The sequence below is a fragment of the Haliotis cracherodii genome, unplaced genomic scaffold, assembly GCF_022045235.1.
Source record: "Haliotis cracherodii isolate W230 unplaced genomic scaffold, xgHalCrac1.p SCAF_22, whole genome shotgun sequence".
Classification (NCBI taxonomy): domain Eukaryota; kingdom Metazoa; phylum Mollusca; class Gastropoda; order Lepetellida; family Haliotidae; genus Haliotis; species Haliotis cracherodii.
In genome coordinates, this window is record NW_027266278.1 from 4,666,632 (window position 1) to 4,686,412 (window position 19,781).

Sequence of the window (19,781 nt, forward strand, 5' to 3'; positions counted from 1 at the left end):
TCTATTTTTTCACGCCGTCTCATTTGCACACCCCTGAATTCTGAAAACCACGAGTCTAAAAAAAATCTTTAAAAAACCCAAACAAAACTACACACGTTAATTTCTATGTCAATTTTTGTCATTTTCCGGTCTTGCAGTATAAGCATTCCTCGCCAATCAACGTCGTAAAACTGGTTCGATACCGCATTAGCGGTCCGCAATCCTATCGCGTCAACGCATCTGTGCACGTGCATCATTTACGGTTCATTAGCCATTCTCTAGACGATTGAACACCTTTGACTGTAGATTGCGGACAAAAGTCAATTTGGGGTTGCACTTATGTGGACAAGAGCTGGTCAAGATGTCGTGCACCCGAAACAGGGCGTGATTCACGCCTGGCGCTGAAGCAGACGATGACCAATCAAAAGGAAATACGTTTTCAGTTATTGCACTGGTGAGTTATACTGTATCATATATCATATATCTGACCCCCATACAAGTCGATAAGATTATACAAAATAATCATCGCCAAGTACTCGAACCCTTTGAGTGTCTTTAGACTGAATATCAGATCATTCAGTGTCTGCTTTTGTCCTCAGATTTAACGTGGGGCCTGTCGTATTTATTTTGTCTATATATGAAAAGTATCAGGAATATTTTGAATGACGCCTTGAATTGCATAATTTCTACAAGACATTTCCCCACAATAATATGAGGGAGACATTCCTCACAGCTTCTTCTTGCAAGAACGTTTACGTACGCTTCAGTGACTATTGACGAAGTTATGGGTGTTAAACTTTTCAGAAATGCTGTACAGTCTATATATTTAGTAAATATTCTGCAACTATGAATGAATTGTAGTATTCTCATCTGTCTCTCCGTTGTCTTGATTGAATCACCATATAAATTTATTCTAAAACTTTATAGTAGGTTTGGGATTGCTTGGGGGGCAGAAATTTAAACTTTGTGTACACCCCAGGAAAATGTCTTTTGCTATTCAGGATTTTAAGAAGTTTTTAGTTTTGCAAACCAAGCCATGCAATGACTGTAGTTTATTCAAACCAAGCCATGCAGTGACCGTAGTATATTCAAACCAAGCCATGCAATGACTCTAGTATATTCAAACCAAGCAATGCAATGACCGAAGTATATTCAAACCAAGCCATGCAATGACCGTAGTATATTCAAACCAAGCCATGCAGTGACCATAGTATATTCAAACCAAGCCATGCAATGACCGTAGTATATTCAAACCAAGCCATGCAATGACCGTAGTATATTCAAACCAAGCCATGCAGTGACCGTAGTATATTCAAACCAAGCCATGCAATGACCAAAGTATATTCAAACCAAGCCATGCAATGACCGAAGTATATTCAAACCAAGCCATGCAATGACCGTAGTATATTCAAACCAAGCCATGCAGTGACCGTAGTATATTCAATCCAAGCCATGTAGTGACTGTAGTATATTCAAACCAAGCCATGCAGTGACTGTAGTATATTCAAACCAAGTCTTCCAATGACCGTAGTATATTCAAACCAAGCCATCTAGTGACTGTAGTATATTCAATCCAAGCCATGTAGTGACTGTAGTATATTCAATCCAAGCCATGCAATGACTGTAGTATATTCAAACCAAGTCTTCCAATGACCGTAGTATATTCAAACCAAGCCATGCAATGACTGTAGTATATTCAATCCACGCCATGTAGTGACTGTAGTATATTCAAACCAAGCCATGCAGTGACTGTAGTATATTCAAACCAAGTCTTCCAATGACCGTAGTATATTCAAACCAAGCCATCTAGTGACTGTAGTATATTCAAACCAAGCCATGTAGTGACTGTAGTATATTCAAACCAAGTCTTCCAATGACCGTAGTATATTCAAACCAAGTCTTCCAATGACCGTAGTATATTCAAACCAAGCCATCTAGTGACTGTAGTATATTCAATCCACGCCATGTAGTGACTGTAGTATATTCAATCCAAGCCATGTAGTGACTGTAGTATATTCAATCCAAGCCATGCAATGACTGTAGTATATTCAAACCAAGTCTTCCAATGACCGTAGTATATTCAAACCAAGCCATGCAATGACTGTAGTATATTCAATCCAAGCCATGTAGTGACTGTAGTATATTCAAACCAAGTCTTCCAATGACCGTAGTATATTCAAACCAAGCCATGCAATGACTGTAGTATATTCAATCCACGCCATGTAGTGACTGTAGTATATTCAAACCAAGCCATGCAGTGACTGTAGTATATTCAAACCAAGTCTTCCAATGACCGTAGTATATTCAAACCAAGCCATCTAGTGACTGTAGTATATTCAATCCAAGCCATGTAGTGACTGTAGTATATTCAATCCAAGCCATGTAGTGACTGTAGTATATTCAAACCAAGCCATGTAGTGACTGTAGTATATTCAAACCAAGCCATGTAGCGACTGTAGTATATTCAAACCAAGCCATCTAGTGACTGTAGTATATTCAATCCAAGCCATGTAGTGACTGTAGTATATTCAAACCAAGCCATGTAGTGACTGTAGTATATTCAAACCAAGCCATGCAATAAATGTAGTATATTCAAACCAAGCCATGTAGTGACTGTAGTATATTCATACCAAGCCATGTAGTGACTGTAGTATATTCAAACCAAGCCATTCAGTGACTGTAGTATATTCATACCAAGCCATGCAAATATTCAGCCAAATCGACCAGTGTATACTTTGATGGTATTGTCTGTTTCATTGTGGACTATCTTGGTGGCCTAGTGGAGCATCTACCAGAAAATGGAATGTTGGTGATTTGATCCATCACACCAAAGGATGTTAAAAGGTGGTACCTGTTCTTACCCTTCCTTGCTGTCACAATAAACGTACAGCACAATAAGTGACGAGTGTCTAATAAGCACCGGGTGCTTTGCATGTGTGATATCAATATTGTAGTTTGGTGACCACTCCACCACTGCTTTCGTTGCAATTTCAAATTAATATATTCATGTTCTGCACCTTGAAATAAGTTCTATATCAAGAACATAACATTCTATTGTATGTCATTTAATACTAGTAGTGACGGTAGCTCATGCAATACTGTAGTTGAAATATTAAGTAGGTCTCTGATGTACGGCTTTGACTCCATTACCCTCCGAGTTTGGAAACTTGTTCAAAGAATAAATATTAGAGATGAGTGAGTGAGTGTGTATGGTTTTACGTCGCTTTCAGCAACCAGCAATATTCCAGCAATATCACGGCGGGGGACACCAGGAATGGGCACAAATTGTACCCATGTCAGGAATCAAACCCGTGTCTTTGGCATGATGAGTGAATGCTTTAACCACTAGGCTACCTCACCGCCCCCTAAATATTAGAGGAAATACGGCAGTTTCAATGTATGTTTCTGATGTTAACACACTCCTTGTCCTTTCCAAATTGTGAAATAATAACAGTAGAACAATATTGAAGATTACATTTAATGAAAATCAAAATTTTAAAGACAACTTCCAATACATAATATTATACAATTCTGTACAAATAATATTGTTTACAGTATCAGGCAAAATATTACCTCAGGTCAAGAAGTTATAACATGAAATCAAGAATACATTAGACAACCTAAACACCTCGTCCCATTACTCGATTGACCATATCTTTCAGGTTATAATCTTCAAGCTTTAATTACCCTTTCACGACATAATAAAATTGTGATAGTTTAAAATGCTCTGGTTGTAATTTAGAAGAAAAAAAATCCATGCAAAAATAACTTTCTCTGAATAAAAAACAAGGAAATCTTATTAAAAAAGGTGTTTTTGTGGAATTTTAATTCATGTTATGCTTACATTAATTCCAGATATATGCATGTTGTGTAGTCCAAATAAGGACTGGAATACAAACTAGGATTATATTAGTAACAATGTTACTTTTGTTTGATATCAATTTCTGTAAATAATAGCCTAAATTTCTTTCATTTATCTTCAATCTTTTAAAAAATATTTCAGAATAAAAGAAATTCAGTTTTTTATAATGTTTTTTTTTTTTTATCAAGTTATTTTTTGACAATTCAGTGCAGCATTTGTTTAATAAAAGACATGTCTTACTGTGGCCTGCAATCTGAAGTCCAGGTTACCATGGATACTCGATACTTCCAACGTAGAAAAAGAATAGTTAGTTTCTAGAATCTGTAAAAACGTGTATACATGTTTAAGGGGTAAAAATTATACATGATCATGTGTTAGAAAATTTGAAAAGGTTAAAAATTCATCACAAACACATATTACATGAATATATATACATATGCACACCAACATGGATACACTGTATCAGTATGTCAGAAAATATGCTATACTTAATAACATTGTTGATATGAAACATTGTCAAACAAGTACCAGGGTCAATGACCAAGGCGAGAAAACCGGACAACGGAGCTTGGTCGCCCATGAAACAAATTGGTGGGAACCCCATTCACTCACTCACTCATGCAATAAGAGGTTAATGTCCATGAGTTCCGAAGTCCTTGGTAGTCCTACACAGATATTGCTGAACTTTACCAGATAATGGCGGGTGCTACCGGTGGGGCAGGACATGCTTGCCATTTTTGCAAACACCTGGTGTCATCAGTCATTTTCAGTCCATTCCTATGTTATTGACTGAGGGTGTGCGTTTCTTTCGGTGTATTGGTAAATTGAGTTTAATATTTTTCACGATACGTATCACAATATCATTTTTTCTTGCTCTATATATCGGGTGATTTCAAATAGCGATTTTTACGTCTTTAATGATATACACCGGTACTTGCCAAATGCCATCGCTGCCCCGGCGCATGCATCCAGGGCCCCAAGATGGCCACGTTTTTATTGACTGAGTAAACATCATGTTGTACCAGCATCTTGTTTTGTTAAATTTATGAACTTCAGTTCACACCTTAATGTAACAAATTGCTTCTGAATTCAATATTGAGAATCATACAATATATCGTGATACGTATCGCAATACAGCCTTGTGCATCGCAAAATAATGTGATACACTTTAAACATCCAATACCCATCCCTAATATCGACTGCTATTTTGCCTTTTGCGCCCAATGGAATCTGTTTCAAGACGGGTTGTTCTCGTTTAATAGTATATATGCTTAAACTACCATCAGAACGCACTCATTCACTCTTGTCTTAAGTACGTCCACAGGCCTTGTCATTGATAGTGTTAACAGTTATTGTTATTTTCAGAATGCATTTCCTCTGATCAGTTCCGTTTATTGATTTCCATTTTAAATGGTCACAATATCAATTACAGTATTCACCATAATAAAGGCTCTGACTGCTTAGAAAAGGGACACCGAACTGTGGTGTTCCAACTTTGTTAAAAAATCAATTAAGCTAACACTTTTTGATGATAGTTACAAGACTGTCACTTCTATGCTGGTGTTTTCTGTAAACAATCTCAAATACAGATGGACAGATTGTCAGGTAAATTTTCAGTCTTAGTGAGTTTTATTTTACGCCGCTTTTAGCATTATTCCAGCAATATCATGGCGGGGGACACCAGAAATGGGCTTCACACATTGTACCCATGTCGGGAATCGAACCCGGGTCTTTGGCGTGACGAGCGAACGCTTTAACCACTAGGCTACCCGACCGCCCTTTTCAGTCTTAGCAGGGGTTACTTACACATTGGTCAAGAAGTTGATCGGGGATGCTTATTGAAGCACTGCACTTAATGTGGCGAATACGGTACATAGTCACAATGCCTAAGGGTATCAAGTGTCAATAATATGTCTTCATGAACCAGAACAGAACTATCCTGAAAAAAGAATATACAAATGATTAAAAAATACTCCAATTGTCATGGTAACCATTTGTGTTTTCAGAACAATGAATGACTGTGCAAACATGTACATCACCACATCAACAGGATAAAAACAGTGACACTACTCAAAACAGTAATGTTAAAAAAATATTGCACTCCATAAAAGTACCAAATGCATATTACGTGTTTCAACTGCCATGTACATCATAGGCCTTCAAAACAATTTGTGTTTCAGGTAACCCGACCGATTGGTTAACTTGCCGTCAAGAAACCCATTACAATATTGCGAAAAAAGGGATGTTTCCGCATATTCCCAATGCTGTAGAAGTGGTAGACACAACTTCGAGACGTTGCAAATGACTGTTCTAAGCAAGCCACCTGTGTTAAACAGTATTGAAAAATACTTAATAAAACTTCTACCATCCCATCGGGTAGGCCATGCTACATGAAACACAGACATTGTTCTTTTGGCCTTATATAACAGCATCAGGACTCAACAATAATAAAACAAGAGCTTCATACAGCTGTGTCATGGGAAAACATATACCGTAAATCTTGTACTAAATGCCTTCCAAGAACAGTACCCATTTTGTTAACAAATATTAATGGATCCTATGACATCACCTTTTGGCTGTCCTTGTATAATTGTAAAAGCGATTTTAATGGGACTTTATTAATCATGTTAATAATTGATTTTAGTATCAAAATGTGTATGAAAATGTATATCAAAAGAGCTCCAGAACATATTTTTAAATGATTGATTTTAGTAATTCTTGTATATACCAGGTAATTTGTAAGCTGTTTAAGGTAAGCTCGTACATTCTCCCTGCAAACAGAAGTTCTGTTTTTCCACCCAAACAGTATAATTCCTTATGCATTTGTCACAACAAAGTCCTCACAGTGGTAGGAGAAATATGAAAAGTTGATATGACATTTCAGTGTGCCACTGACGGACACTGACAGTAATACGAACAGCCGAATGTATGCCGCCGTTCCAGAAGGACCAATGTGGTTATCATAAGACATGCACTCCATTGCCGGTGCCATTTGATAACAGCTCAAATCCCCATTCTCATTATACTGTGCTCAATACTAAAAAGACTAATTTTGGGTGAAAACAATGGACTAAAAAATAACAGCAAGTCTAAGGCCCTGAAAAGTTAAAACAATGTTTCTCGTCATTTTCTATGTGGGTATGTTTTAAGTGCCATATTTGTGTGTTTCCGGGTGTGAATGAGTTCTTGATATCCTTGCAGTTGGCCCTGTGGACAAGGTGTCCACCTCTGTGTTCACATCCAAACTTACACCAATTTAAGGTGTTCATCTATGCATGAGACTTAATATGTTCAGTGTGTCAGAAGGGTTAATTGTGTAACTAATTTAGTTAATTAACTTGTTTATGGCTTTTCAGGCCAGACCAATTTCATTGTTTGTTTTACAGATTTTAGTGGCCAATATTTGGGGGCTCTTATTAGAATATTATTTTGTTGAAAAAACAGTTGAAAGATCGTAAATTTTATGGTTTATGCTGACAGCCTGAAATAGTTATATACGACAGGTATATCTTTCCCGAATTTAATTGCCCATAATTAAGGCTGCATATAACACACAAGTGCGTATTATACACTAATAGATAAGTCTTGTGTACATTGATCAATTGGAAAGGTTCACTAGCCAATATATTAGCAAATATCGCTGTGGGTGCTTATTAGGGCGGGGTATCACGTCGAATACGGTAATTATTTTCCTCAGAGTATCCTTGATAGCATTTTAATTATTCTTGCTCTGACATTGTCCAAATTATGTCTTGTCTGTGGGACTAAAAGGCAACTTGGTCTTGAGTTGAGAAACTGTTTTTATATATGTAATGCCACATATTATATCAATGGAGAAGAAATACTGTTTGTCCATGTCAGCATTTATTGCAGTGATCAAGTTCCACACTATAACTGTAAATAGAGATATGTTACAATTATTATTGTAAGATCAGATACGAGAAACCTCCGATTCTTGATGTAAACGATGATAATGTGATTAAAACAAGAATGGAGGTAGCTATGGTTACTAAAAAGTCAACAACGTTATGTGATATGAAACTATTAGTGTCAATAGCTGTGAAAACATACAGCATCTTCTCGTGTGTGAGTGTCAAAATTTCAGGTCGTCCGACATTTTGAACAAATGTTATTTTGAAAACATATTTTTTTGTAAAGGTGTAGTCACTGAATCTCTGTTCATGATAGTTGGGAGCATTTTTTATACAAAAAAATGCAGTATTTTCATGCCACTTGTATATATTGTCGGATCATTTGTTTTCGGACATCATACATTTTCGGATGGCCGTGTTTATCGTGATTATTCGTGCTATAACAAGGAGTGTGTCGTCACACAGACATTGTAAATACTCAGATGATGGCCTGTTTTTATGATAATGTCGCCTTTATAAGTGAGTAAGATATTTTACAGTTGTTCATGTGATTAGCGAGAAAACTACGAACGTTTCTAAAACATCCGAAAACCCATAACACAGGGATATATAAATTTTCTCCTGATTTGATACAAATATGGCAGCATTGTCTGAAATATTACTTCAGCCAAGATGGAAATTACACGGTTACTGATTTAGATTGAGTTTGACACTGTGTACAGTTAATGTTTTTTGTCCTTATTTGTGACGTTCTCTCCAAGTGTATTAAGGTTTATTTTATATAACATGTAAGAAAGTAAACCAAACATGAATAACAAAAATGAAGATACAGATATCATACTGGAGCTGTAGTCATTAGCCGAATCCACCCATCGCTACTGGTCACCTTGTACAACTGGCATGCCAGGCTAGTCTACCACCGCTGTACATATCACAGTCTCTGAGATTCCAACGGGAGTTGCCCGTCAAGCATCCGATCATGCCCTGTCTGTGAAATTCAGATCCCAATTCTTCCTTCTTTTGGTGCTGAAGTGCACATAACCATTGCTGAGACTTCTCGCCTCCATGTTCAGCTGTCCAACAGGTCTGGGTACTGAATAATCTCTGGAAATCTTTCTCTGGCAGACGTCAATGTCGGCCATCTTGAATCACCAAACGGTGCACTTGTGAGGCGGATTCATTTTAGAGTTCAAAGGGCAGCCGAAGGCTTCTGTGAAACTGTTTGAATTCTGTAATGTCCCTATGACCCTGTAGGAAATAAATGTTTGATTTAGACATATTTCATTCATGGAATAAATGTAGGGGACAGTCGGAGATGGTCTTTGAAAGGCATTTAGAAGTGATACACATGAGGAAGAGAATATATGAATGTCAACTTCTTTATTTTGAGGAACACAACATTTCGGAGTATATGCTTACTCCGAAACGTTGTGTTCCTTATAATAAAGAAGTTGACATTCATATATTCTCTTCCTGACAGTCAGAGAGACATGTAGCTAGAATCTTGTTGAATGTCCGTCATGTAGCTGGAATATTGTTGAATGTCTGTCATCTAACTGGAATATTGTTGAATGTCTGTTATGTAGCTGGAATATTGTTGAATGTCCGTCATGTAGCTGGAATATTGTTGAATGTCTGTTATGTAGCTGGAATATTGTTGAATGTCTGTCATGCAGCTTGAATATTGTTGAATGTCTCCGTCGTGTGGCTAGAATATTGTTGAATGTCTTCGTTGTGTAGCTGGAATATTGTTGAATGTCTGTCATGTGGCTAGAATATTGTTGAATGTCTGTCATGTGGCTAGAATATTGTTGAATGTCCGTCATGTAGCTGGAATATTGTTGAATGTCTGTTATGTAGCTGGAATATTGTTGAATGTCTGTTATGTAGCTGGAATATTGTTGAATGTCCGTCATGTAGCTGGAATATTGTTGAATGTCTGTTATGTTGCTGGAATATTGTTGAATGTCTGTTATGTAGCTGGAATATTGTTGAATGTCCGTCATGTGGCGAGTATATTGTTGAATGTCTGTTATGTAGCTGGAATATTGTTGAATGTCTGTTATGTAGCTGGAATATTGTTGAATGTCCGTCATGTGGCGAGTATATTGTTGAATGTCTGTTATGTAGCTAGAATATTGTTGAATGTCTGTTATGTAGCTGGAATATTGTTGAATGTGTCCGTCGTGTGGCGAGTATATTGTTGAATGTCTGTTATGTAGCTAGAATATTGTTGAATGTCCGTCATGTAGCTGGAATATTGTTGAATGTCTGTTATGTAGCTGGAATATTGTTGAATGTCTGTTATGTAGCTGGAATATTGTTGAATGTCCGTCGTGTGGCAAGTATATTGTTGAATGTCTGTTATGTAGCTGGAATATTGTTGAATGTCTGTTAGGTAGCTGGAATATTATAGAATCTGGCATTAAACAAACTAAACATGGAATGTGACGACTCACCTAAACCTGCCTGGACTGTGCACTCCAGTACGTATCCTGTTGATGGCGGCCTCAGGCCTCATGGAGCCACACCACACCTGGAACAGGACGAGGCAGAGTACAGTCAGCTCTGAAGCAGGGGGAATTATCACCCGACGACTTTCTTTCTTGCCATCTTTAACCAATACTCTGACATCCATTTCTCATAATTTCACCTGAAGGCCAATTCACATCAGATCACCTGTGTATTTCCCATCAGATCACCTGTGCCTATTTTCCATCAGATCACCTGTGCCTATTTTCCATCAGATCACCTGTGTATTTCCCATCAGATCACCTGTGCCTATTTTCCATCAGATCACCTGTGTATTTCCCATCAGATCACCTGTGCCCATTTCCCATTAGGTCACCTGTGCCTATTTCCCATCAGGTCACCTGTGCCTATTTCCCATCAGATCACCTGTGCCCATTTCCCATCAGATCACCTGTGCCTATTTCCCATCAGGTCACCTGTGCCTATTTCCCATCAGATCACCTGTGCCCATTTCCCATCAGATCACCTGTGCCCATTTCCCATCAGATCACCTGTGCCAATTTCCCATCAGGTCACCTGTGCCTATTTCCCATCAGGTCACCTGTGCCTATTTCCCATCAGATCACCTGTGTACACATTTCTCATGTAAGACATCACCTGTGTACTATACTATGTTCTGGAGACAATATCAACTCACTTCATCCTCCGAGTGACTCACCTGTGTACCGCACTACATTACAGGGACGTTATCGACCCACTTCATCCCCCGAGTGACTCACCTGAGCAAAGTTGAGGAAGAAGAGCTGGAAGTGGTCTAGGTGGGCCAGCCCCGGCAGCCTCTTCTCCTCTTTCGGCTGGGCCACTGCCCACTTCCTGTAAGCCTGAAGTAAAGCATTGTGGGATAGTTACCATAGACATTCTTTTGTGATATCATGGCCACTGTCCACTTCCTGTACACCTGAAGTAAAGGATTGTGGGATAGTTACCATAGACATTCTTTTGTGATATCATGGCCACTGCCCACTTCCTGTACGCCTGAAGTAAAGCATTGTGGGATAGTTACCATAGACATTCTATTGTGATATCATGGCCAGGCAACGGCTGAAGATCCGGGATAGAATAGGTCTTCAGTAACCTATACTTGCTGTAAAAGGCGACTATGCTTGTCGTAAGAGGCGAATAATGGGATTGGGTGGTCAGGCTTGCTGACTTGGTTGATGTCTGTTATCATATGCCAATTACATAGATCAATGCTCATGATGTCAATCACTGGATTGTCTGGTCAATTATTTACATCATAGACCTGGAATATTGCTGAGTGTGGTGTTAAACAACCAGCAAACAAAAAATTCGGCGAGGTTCACCATTTCCATGTAACAGAATTAAAGCTTTGCTTAGTTGTCACCATGGACAAAACATTTCAATACTAAGAAAATAACATAATGCTTTTATACTTTTATTTCATGTTTTACAGATACTTTTTGCAATTAATTAGTCAAAAAAGAGATAAATGACAAACATTATTATCTATCTGAGCCTGGCCGGCCGTGAGTGAGTGATAAAAGTGTACAACCCGCGTCACTCGGGGAATTACTCCGACAATAAGTCGACAGTCAAGATATAACTAAAATACTGGTATCATGCACTCACTCACTCTACGGTTTGCATCTATCTCAGTAAAATCAAATCTTTTCCTCTGATACGATACCTTTCTGACTAAAATGAGTAAACCTGACTGAAATGTTCTGAAAGAAGAAAGTGGCGCCATAATATTGTTGTGGATATTTCCTAGGAGTTAAAGAATACAGTAACTCACTCATGCACTCTTCAACTACAGGGCCCCTTTCGACAAAGCAATGGTAGAGCTAAGATGAACTCCCATACTTTAACATAGGCTTACGACTGTTGTAGCGCTACGATTGCTTTGTGGAATTGAGTCCTGAAGAGTTAGTGAGTGAGTTGGGCTTTAATGCCACTAAAATCTCATATCATGACCAGTCGAATGTTAGAGTGAGCAAATGTGTGAGTAATATTTTTTGCTGCTTTTAGCAACAGCAGTGGGCACCATAAATGGGTGCCCTAAATTGGTGCCCTAGATGGGTGTCATAAATGGGTGCAATAAAATGGGTGCCATAAAATGGGTGCCATAAGTGGGTGCCATATCTAGGTGTCATAAGTGGGTGCCATAGATGAGTGCCATAAAATTGGTGTCATAAAATGGGTGTCATAAAATGGGTGTCATAAATGGGTGCCATAAGTGGGTGCAATAAATGGGTGTCATAAATGGGTGCCATAAAATGGGTGCCATAAAATGGATGCAATAAATGGGTGCAATAGATGGGTGTCATAAAATGGATGTCATTGATGGGTGCCATAAATAGGTGTAATAAACGGGTGTCATAAATGTGTGTCAAAAAATGGGTGTCATAAGTGGGTGCTTTGTGGAATTGAGTCCTGAAGAGTTAGTGAGTGAGTTGGGCTTTAATGCCACTAAAATCTCATATCATGACCAGTCGAATGTTAGAGTGAGTGAATGTGTGAGTAATATTTTTTGCTGCTTTTAGCAACAGCAGTGGGCACCATAAATGGGTGCCCTAAATTGGTGCCCTAGATGGGTGTCATAAATGGGTGCAATAAAATGTGTGCCATAAAATGGGTGCCATAAGTGGGTGCCATAAATAGGTGCCATATCTAGGTGTCATAAGTTCGTGCCATAGATGAGTGCCATAAAATTGGTGTCATAAAATGGGTGCCATAAAATGGGTGTCATAAAATGGGTGTCATAAATGGGTGTCATAAAATGGGTGCAATAAATGGGTGCCATAAAATGGGTGCCATAAGTGGGTGCAATAAATGGGTGTCATTGATGGGTGTCATAAACGGGTGCCATAAACAGGAACTATAAATGGGTGTCATAAAATGGGTGCCATAAATGGGTGTCATAAAATGGGTGCCATAAAATGGGTGTCATAAAATTGGTGCCATAAAATGGTTGTCATAAAATGGGTGCAATAAAATGGGTGCCATAAGTGGGTGCAATAAATGGGTGCCATAAATGGGTGCCATAAAATGGGTGCCATAAAATGGATGCAATAAATGGGTGCAATAGATGGGTGTCATAAAATGGATGTCATTGATGGGTGCCATAAATAGGTGTAATAAACGGGTGTCATAAATGTGTGTCAAAAAATGGGTGTCATAAGTGGGTGCAATAAATGGGTGTCATAAAATGGGTGCCATAAGTGGGTGCCATAAAATGGGTGCCATAAAATTGGTGCCATAAAATGGGTGCCATAAAGTGGGTGCCATAAATGGGTGTCATAAAATGGGTGTCATAAATGGATGTCATAAAATGGGTGCCATAAGTGGGTGCCATAAAATCGGTGCCATAAAATGGGTGCCATAAGTGGGTGCAATAAATGGGTGTCATAAAATGGGTGTCATTGATGGGTGTCATAAACGGGTGCCATAAACGGGTGCCATAAATGGGGACCATAAATGGGTGCCATAAATGGGTGCCATAAAATAGGTGTCATAAGTGGGTGCATTAAATGGGTGTCATAAAATGGGTGCCATAAGTGGGTGCAATAAATGGGTGTCATAAAATGGGTGCCATAAAATGGGTGTCATAAAATGGGTGCCATAAAATGGGTGTCATAAAATGGGTGTCATTGATGGGTGCCATAAAATGGGTGTCATTGATGGGTGCCATAAAATGGGTGTCATAAAATGGGTGCCATAAAATGGGTGTCATAAAATTGGTGCCATAAATGGATGTCATAAAATGGGTGTCATAAATTGGTGCCATAAAATTGGTGCTATAAGTGGGTGCAATAAATGGGTGTCATAAAATGGGTGTCATAAATTGGTGCCATAAAATTGGTGCTATAAGTGGGTGCAATAAATGGGTGTCATAAAATGGGGACCATAAATGGGTGTCAAAAAATGGGTGTCATAAATGGGTGTGATAAATAGGTGTCATAAAATGGGTGCCATAAGTGGGTGCAATAAATGGGTGTCATAAAATGGGTGCCATAAAATGGGTGTCATTGATGGGTGTCATTGATGGGTGCCATAAAATGGGTGTCATAAAATGGGTGCCATAAAATGGGTGCCATAAATGGGTGTCATAAACGGGTGCCATAAATGGGTGTCATAAAATGGTTGTCATAAAATGGGTGCCATAAAATGGGTGTCATAAAATGGGTGTCATAAATGGGTGCCATAAATGGGTGTCATAAAATGGGTGTCATAAATGGGTGCCATAAATGGGTGCCATAAATAGGTGCCATAAACAGTTGCCATAAATGGGTGTCATACATAGTATGGGAACTAGAAATGCTCTACTCACTGTGTAGGCTTCCTTCAGTCCTCCGTTGTCTGCAATGTTCTCCCCCTGAGTCTGCACACCATTTACCTGTGGAGTAGAGCATCGAGCCAGGTAAAAACTGATTAGCCCTGTGTAGATCTGGAGGTCTTCAGCAACCCATGTTTGTCGTAAGAGGCGACTAACAGGATCGAGTGGTCAGGCTTACTGACTTGGTTGATCCATATCAACTGCGTAGATCGATGCTTATTTTGTCACTCACTTGATTATCTGGTCCGGAATCGATTATTATAGAACTCTCTCATATAGCTGAAAAAGTGCTGTTTTAAACAATAAACAAACAAACAAAAACTGACCGTACGTCACTGGAACACTCTGGCACAGTGACGACCTGTAGGTTAAAATACAACTCTGAGGTTTTGGTTGAAAAAATCAAACCTGTAGTAAGGTCAAAGGTCAAGGGCCTGAGGAACGCCTAAGCTATGAAATCTGGAGGAAGCTGTAACTCATTTCCATTCAACTTCTGCTATTGTCACATATATAATGTAAATAAAATGGTATATTCACTATTTTTTCGTCATGTCAAAAATGTTATTTGAAATATTGGCAGGGGATTTTTTTTGTTTTGTCTATCATCTAATATACAGTAAACTATAGTTATAACAAACTCAAATGGACCACTAGTTTTAGTTCGTTCTAACCGTAGCTTGTTATAAGCATATATACAACATCTATACACCAAACGTCCGGGTCCCAAAATTAAGTTTGTAATTTCTGTCAGTTGTTATAAGCATGTTTGTTATGAACATATTTAACTGTATATGTTTTGAAATGTACAGGTTTTGTTAATCATCAAGGTAAAATGAATGCAGGATTTCAGATTAAGACTGTGAGGAACATTGTTCCGACAGGTCCTAAATACCTTCATATTGACTTCTGGTACAGTGAAGTTTCCATACTGTTTGATGATACACTGAGCACGCTCTTTGAACTTCTCGATCACATGATCGTCCCACCATTGGATTAAGTTGCCATCTTTGTCAAACTGACGACCTGCACATGTCCAACAATCAGTGAAACATCAGTAACACATCAGTAATATGTAAGTAAAACATCAGTAACCTCAGTAAAACTTTAGTAAAACATCAGTAAACTCAGTAAAACTTAAGTAAAACATCAGTAAACTCAGTAAAACATCAGTAAAACATCAGTAAACTCAGTAAAACATCAGTAAAACATCAGTAAAACTTTAGTGTAACATCAGTAATATCAGTAAAACTTTAGTAAAACATCAGTAATATCAGTAAAACTTTAGTAAAACATCAGTTAAATATCAGTAACCCATCAGTAAAATATCAGCAAAACAATAGTAATCTCAGTAAAACTTTAGTAAAACATCGGTAACACATCAGTAAGATATCAGTAAAAAATCAGTAACCTCAGCAAAACATCAGTTACCTCAGTGGAACAAAAGTTCAAGGTTGTTTTAATGGGCCGTACTACAGCATTCGTCTTATGCCTATCTAACCAACTTAAAAGACACAACCCCAGTTCTGATTACATGAATGAAGTTGTATGCCTAATATCCCTACTGCCATATTCTACAGTTTAGGGTACATAGAGACAGTAAAGGGTATTTAACCTTTTGTTAAAACCACATTAAACCACAAATGTTGACGATTCACATCCTTGGTCTTTAGAAAAGACGCAATACTTCATTATTTTAATGAGAGGTGAGGTGAGATGAAATGGGGTTTAACGTCGCGTCCAAGATTATTGAACTTATTTAGCGACGTACATGTAAGTGTGTGTGTTTGTGTGGCTTGTTGTACTAGTCCGGACTGATGCCGATTTTATACCACTAGACCACGGAGGCGGTCTGTTTTAATGAGAACTTCCTGTCATATTTCTCAGTGACGGCCAGTGACAAGATGTACCATTGGTTATAGTGATCTTACCTCTGTCATCAAAGCCGTGGGTAATCTCGTGTCCGATGACCATGCCGATGCCGCCATAGTTCAGAGACCTGCAGAGAAATGACTCACAATAAGTAAAATGATATTTTAATATAAGAGTTAGTCAGTATGGTTTTTCACCTCTTTTTGCTATATCACGATGGGGACACAAGAAACATTTTTGACACATTGTACCCATGTGGGGAATCGAACCGAGGTCTGTGTTGTGATGAGGGAACACTTTAACCACTAGACCACCCCCACAGCCCTCTAGTTAAGTGTAATGGAGGTCAGTGCCATACCATACTACTCAAACGTGGACAGGGATAGTCTGATAGTCAAGGTGGAGACTGATTGTGAACGATTTCTTGAAGACGTTATCTTACAAAGAGTTTTACCAGTCGCCATGGAAGTGACACATTCCCTGCTTCATTTTAAATACACAACACATTTCTATAAATATTTGTTATTTGACTTTCTTAACAGTATGAAATCATTCATGACCAACTCGTGTTATTCCGGGACAAGCCGTGACCAACTCGTGTTATTCCGGGGCAAGCCGAATAGCGACTCGTGCCCTTCTCATGGCCATTTTTGCTACCGGGTTCCGTCTTAGCGCAAACGGGCATACCTAAAACAATTGTCAACTCGTTGCATAATGGTTCACATATCATTTCCCCTTGTATTATATATATTTCAGATGCAATTTTATAGCACATTGGGACGTGCGGATTTATACAGTATGATTGAACACATTTAACTGTGTCCTTGGTTAATTTTTAGATGCAAGACATATGTAAAATCAAAAATTATTTCTGAGGGATTCTTTGACGAAAACTTGAAATCATACGCGCATTCTGATTGGTTTGTCGTATTTTTGCACATAACATTTATCGATAGGGGGACAAGTCATCTTGCAGGTTACGGAAAGGGGCTAGTGGTGACGAATCGGGGACGAGTCTTCTAGCAGGTTACGGAAAGGGGCTAGTGGTGACGAATCGGGGACGAGTCTTCTTGCAGGTTACGGAAAGGGGCTAGTGGTGACGAATCAGGGACGAGTCTTCTTGCAGGTTACGGAAAGGGGCGAGTGGTGACGAATTGGGGAAGAGTCTTCTTGCAGGTTACGGAAAGGGGCGAGTGGTGACAAATGAGGGGGACGAGTCATCTTGCAGGTTACGGAAAGGGGCGAGTGATGACGAATGAGGGGGACGAGTCATCTTGCAGGTTACGGAAAGGGGCGAGTGGTGACGAATGAGGGGGACGATTCATCTTGCAGGTTACGGAAAGGGGCGAGTGGTGACGAATGAAGGGGACGAGTCTTCTTGCAGGTTACGGAAAGGGGCGAGTGGTGACGAATGAGGGGGACGAGTCTTCTTGCAGGTTACGGAAAGGGGCGAGTGGTGACGAATGAGGGGGACGAGTCATCTTGCAGGTTACGGAAAGGGGCGAGTGGTGATGAATGAGTATGAAATGTCTCATTACCCCTAGCAAATGTTGAGTAGTATATTCATCATCACAAAAACGTGTACAGTAAACTGCGTTAATGACGAAGATGCTTATAACAAACTGACGTATATAATGAACTTATTTTTTGGTCCTGACCATTTGCTGTATATTTGCTTATAACGAGCTACAGTTAGAAAGAACTAAAATAAATTGGTCCTTTGACCGTAGCTAAATGTACATAAAACATTATATTAATTACATTTGGTCAAATATTTCACTGGTCATTATCCAACTGTTGGTTATAAATAGAACTAGAAACAACAAGGGGGAAAACCCATAGTTTGATCGTTCTTAAATGACAATATTTTGGCCCATATATAGTGCTAGTTCTCTCTTACAATTAACTTGTTTTGACGTTTCATCATTCTCTTCTGTGTGTTGGATAAGTATGAAAAATAAAATATTGTGTAAAATATTGTGACATGATGTAATGGATGCTCCCCAAGTTGTCCAGTCATATGTTTACCATGTCAGTACTCATCTTCCCAAGGCAAGAGAGTTAACTAACTATAAAAGTCCAGTTTCCACCCTTGCCGAACTAGGCTGGTATTATGGAGTTACGTTTTGGCTGGACTAGCGAGTCTATGCATAGTCCAATCAAAATCACGCACCGAAATCGAAATCCGGTTCATTCATAAATGTTAACTCACATAGGTTATAAAACATAAATGTTAACTCACATAGGTTATAAAACAAATGTTAACTCACATAGGTTATATAACAAAACATTAACTCCAGTTTGTAAACTGTCATACAGATTTCGGTCAATTGCAGGATTTGCAAAGCGTGTGCACCGTCAACTCGATGTCAGCAGATATTTTCCAAATCTATGTTTTTAATCAAGGTGCTCACATGATTTGATGCATTTTGCGATGTAAGACCCGTTTTATCACAATATAGATCTTGATTATCGATCGATGTGATACGAGAGGTGGAATCTGATTGGTCCATAGGAGAGGCTTAGAAGGGACATAACAGGCAATAGCCACTGGTGGTGCTATGATTGAGCCCAGTAATTCCAGCCAAGTTCGGCAAGGGTGGAAACTGGACTTTAAAGTCAGTTAACTCTCTTGCCTCGGGAAGATGGTCAGTACTATAACTGTAGTTTGACGTTCAGAACCTCAAAACCTACCAAATGAAAGCATACACTTGAAAATTTGATTTGAAAAAAAAATTACAAGCGTTTTAAAAACTTTATTGGGCTGAAAACAGTCACCGAAACACTTCAAACTTAAGGTCCAAAACACAACTGTGATACATCATCACCATCGAATAACCATTTCTTATTTATTTCATCTTCAGCCACCATCAATTCTTTTGCACAGCGGTTTATTGAATGTTGCACTGTAGCAATGATTGACGTATGCAAACAATGTGATTGAAAACAGGACATTGTTGATTTCTAGTGCAGGTAATGATCTGATAAAAAAACAAAAGTCTTCCACTTACATGAGAACGTTTAATAACAGTTTGTATTTTGAAGTAGTTTTAATTACCTATCAGCTGACCCGTGAAGATTCCGGGGTAGAATAGGTCTTCAGCAACCCATGCTTGCCGTAAAAGGCGACTATGCTTGTCGTAAAAGGCGACTAACGGGATCGGGTGGTCAGACTCGCTGACTTGGTTGATGCATGTCATCGATCCCAATTGCGTGGATCAATGCTCATGATATCAATCACTGGATTGTCTGGCCCAGACTTGATTATTTACAGACCGCCGTCATATAGCTGGAATATTGCTGCGTGCGGCGTTAACCAACCAACCTATCAGCCAACATTGAGATGCATCAGTATTACAGTGATCTCCTA

The 19,781-nt window shown here is 38.8% G+C and overlaps 1 protein-coding gene across 5 annotated transcripts in view; it reads right to left on the reverse strand.

Moving 5' to 3' along the window:
- Positions 1–3,443: 3,443 nt before the first annotated feature.
- LOC139471395 (neprilysin-1-like) overlaps positions 3,444–19,781 on the reverse strand; it is a 173,705-nt gene continuing 157,367 nt past the window's right edge. For all 5 annotated transcript variants that reach the window (XM_071253762.1, XM_071253759.1, XM_071253763.1 and 2 more), the window contains 6 exons: positions 16,471–16,538; positions 15,435–15,565; positions 14,537–14,602; positions 10,965–11,066; positions 10,173–10,249; positions 3,444–8,961 (listed from right to left, as the gene is read on the reverse strand). In XM_071253762.1, the coding sequence (XP_071109863.1) occupies positions 8,862–8,961; positions 10,173–10,249; positions 10,965–11,066; positions 14,537–14,602; positions 15,435–15,565; positions 16,471–16,538 (544 nt within the window). In that variant the 3' untranslated portion in view covers positions 3,444–8,861. The remainder of the gene's footprint in view (positions 8,962–10,172; positions 10,250–10,964; positions 11,067–14,536; positions 14,603–15,434; positions 15,566–16,470; positions 16,539–19,781) is intronic.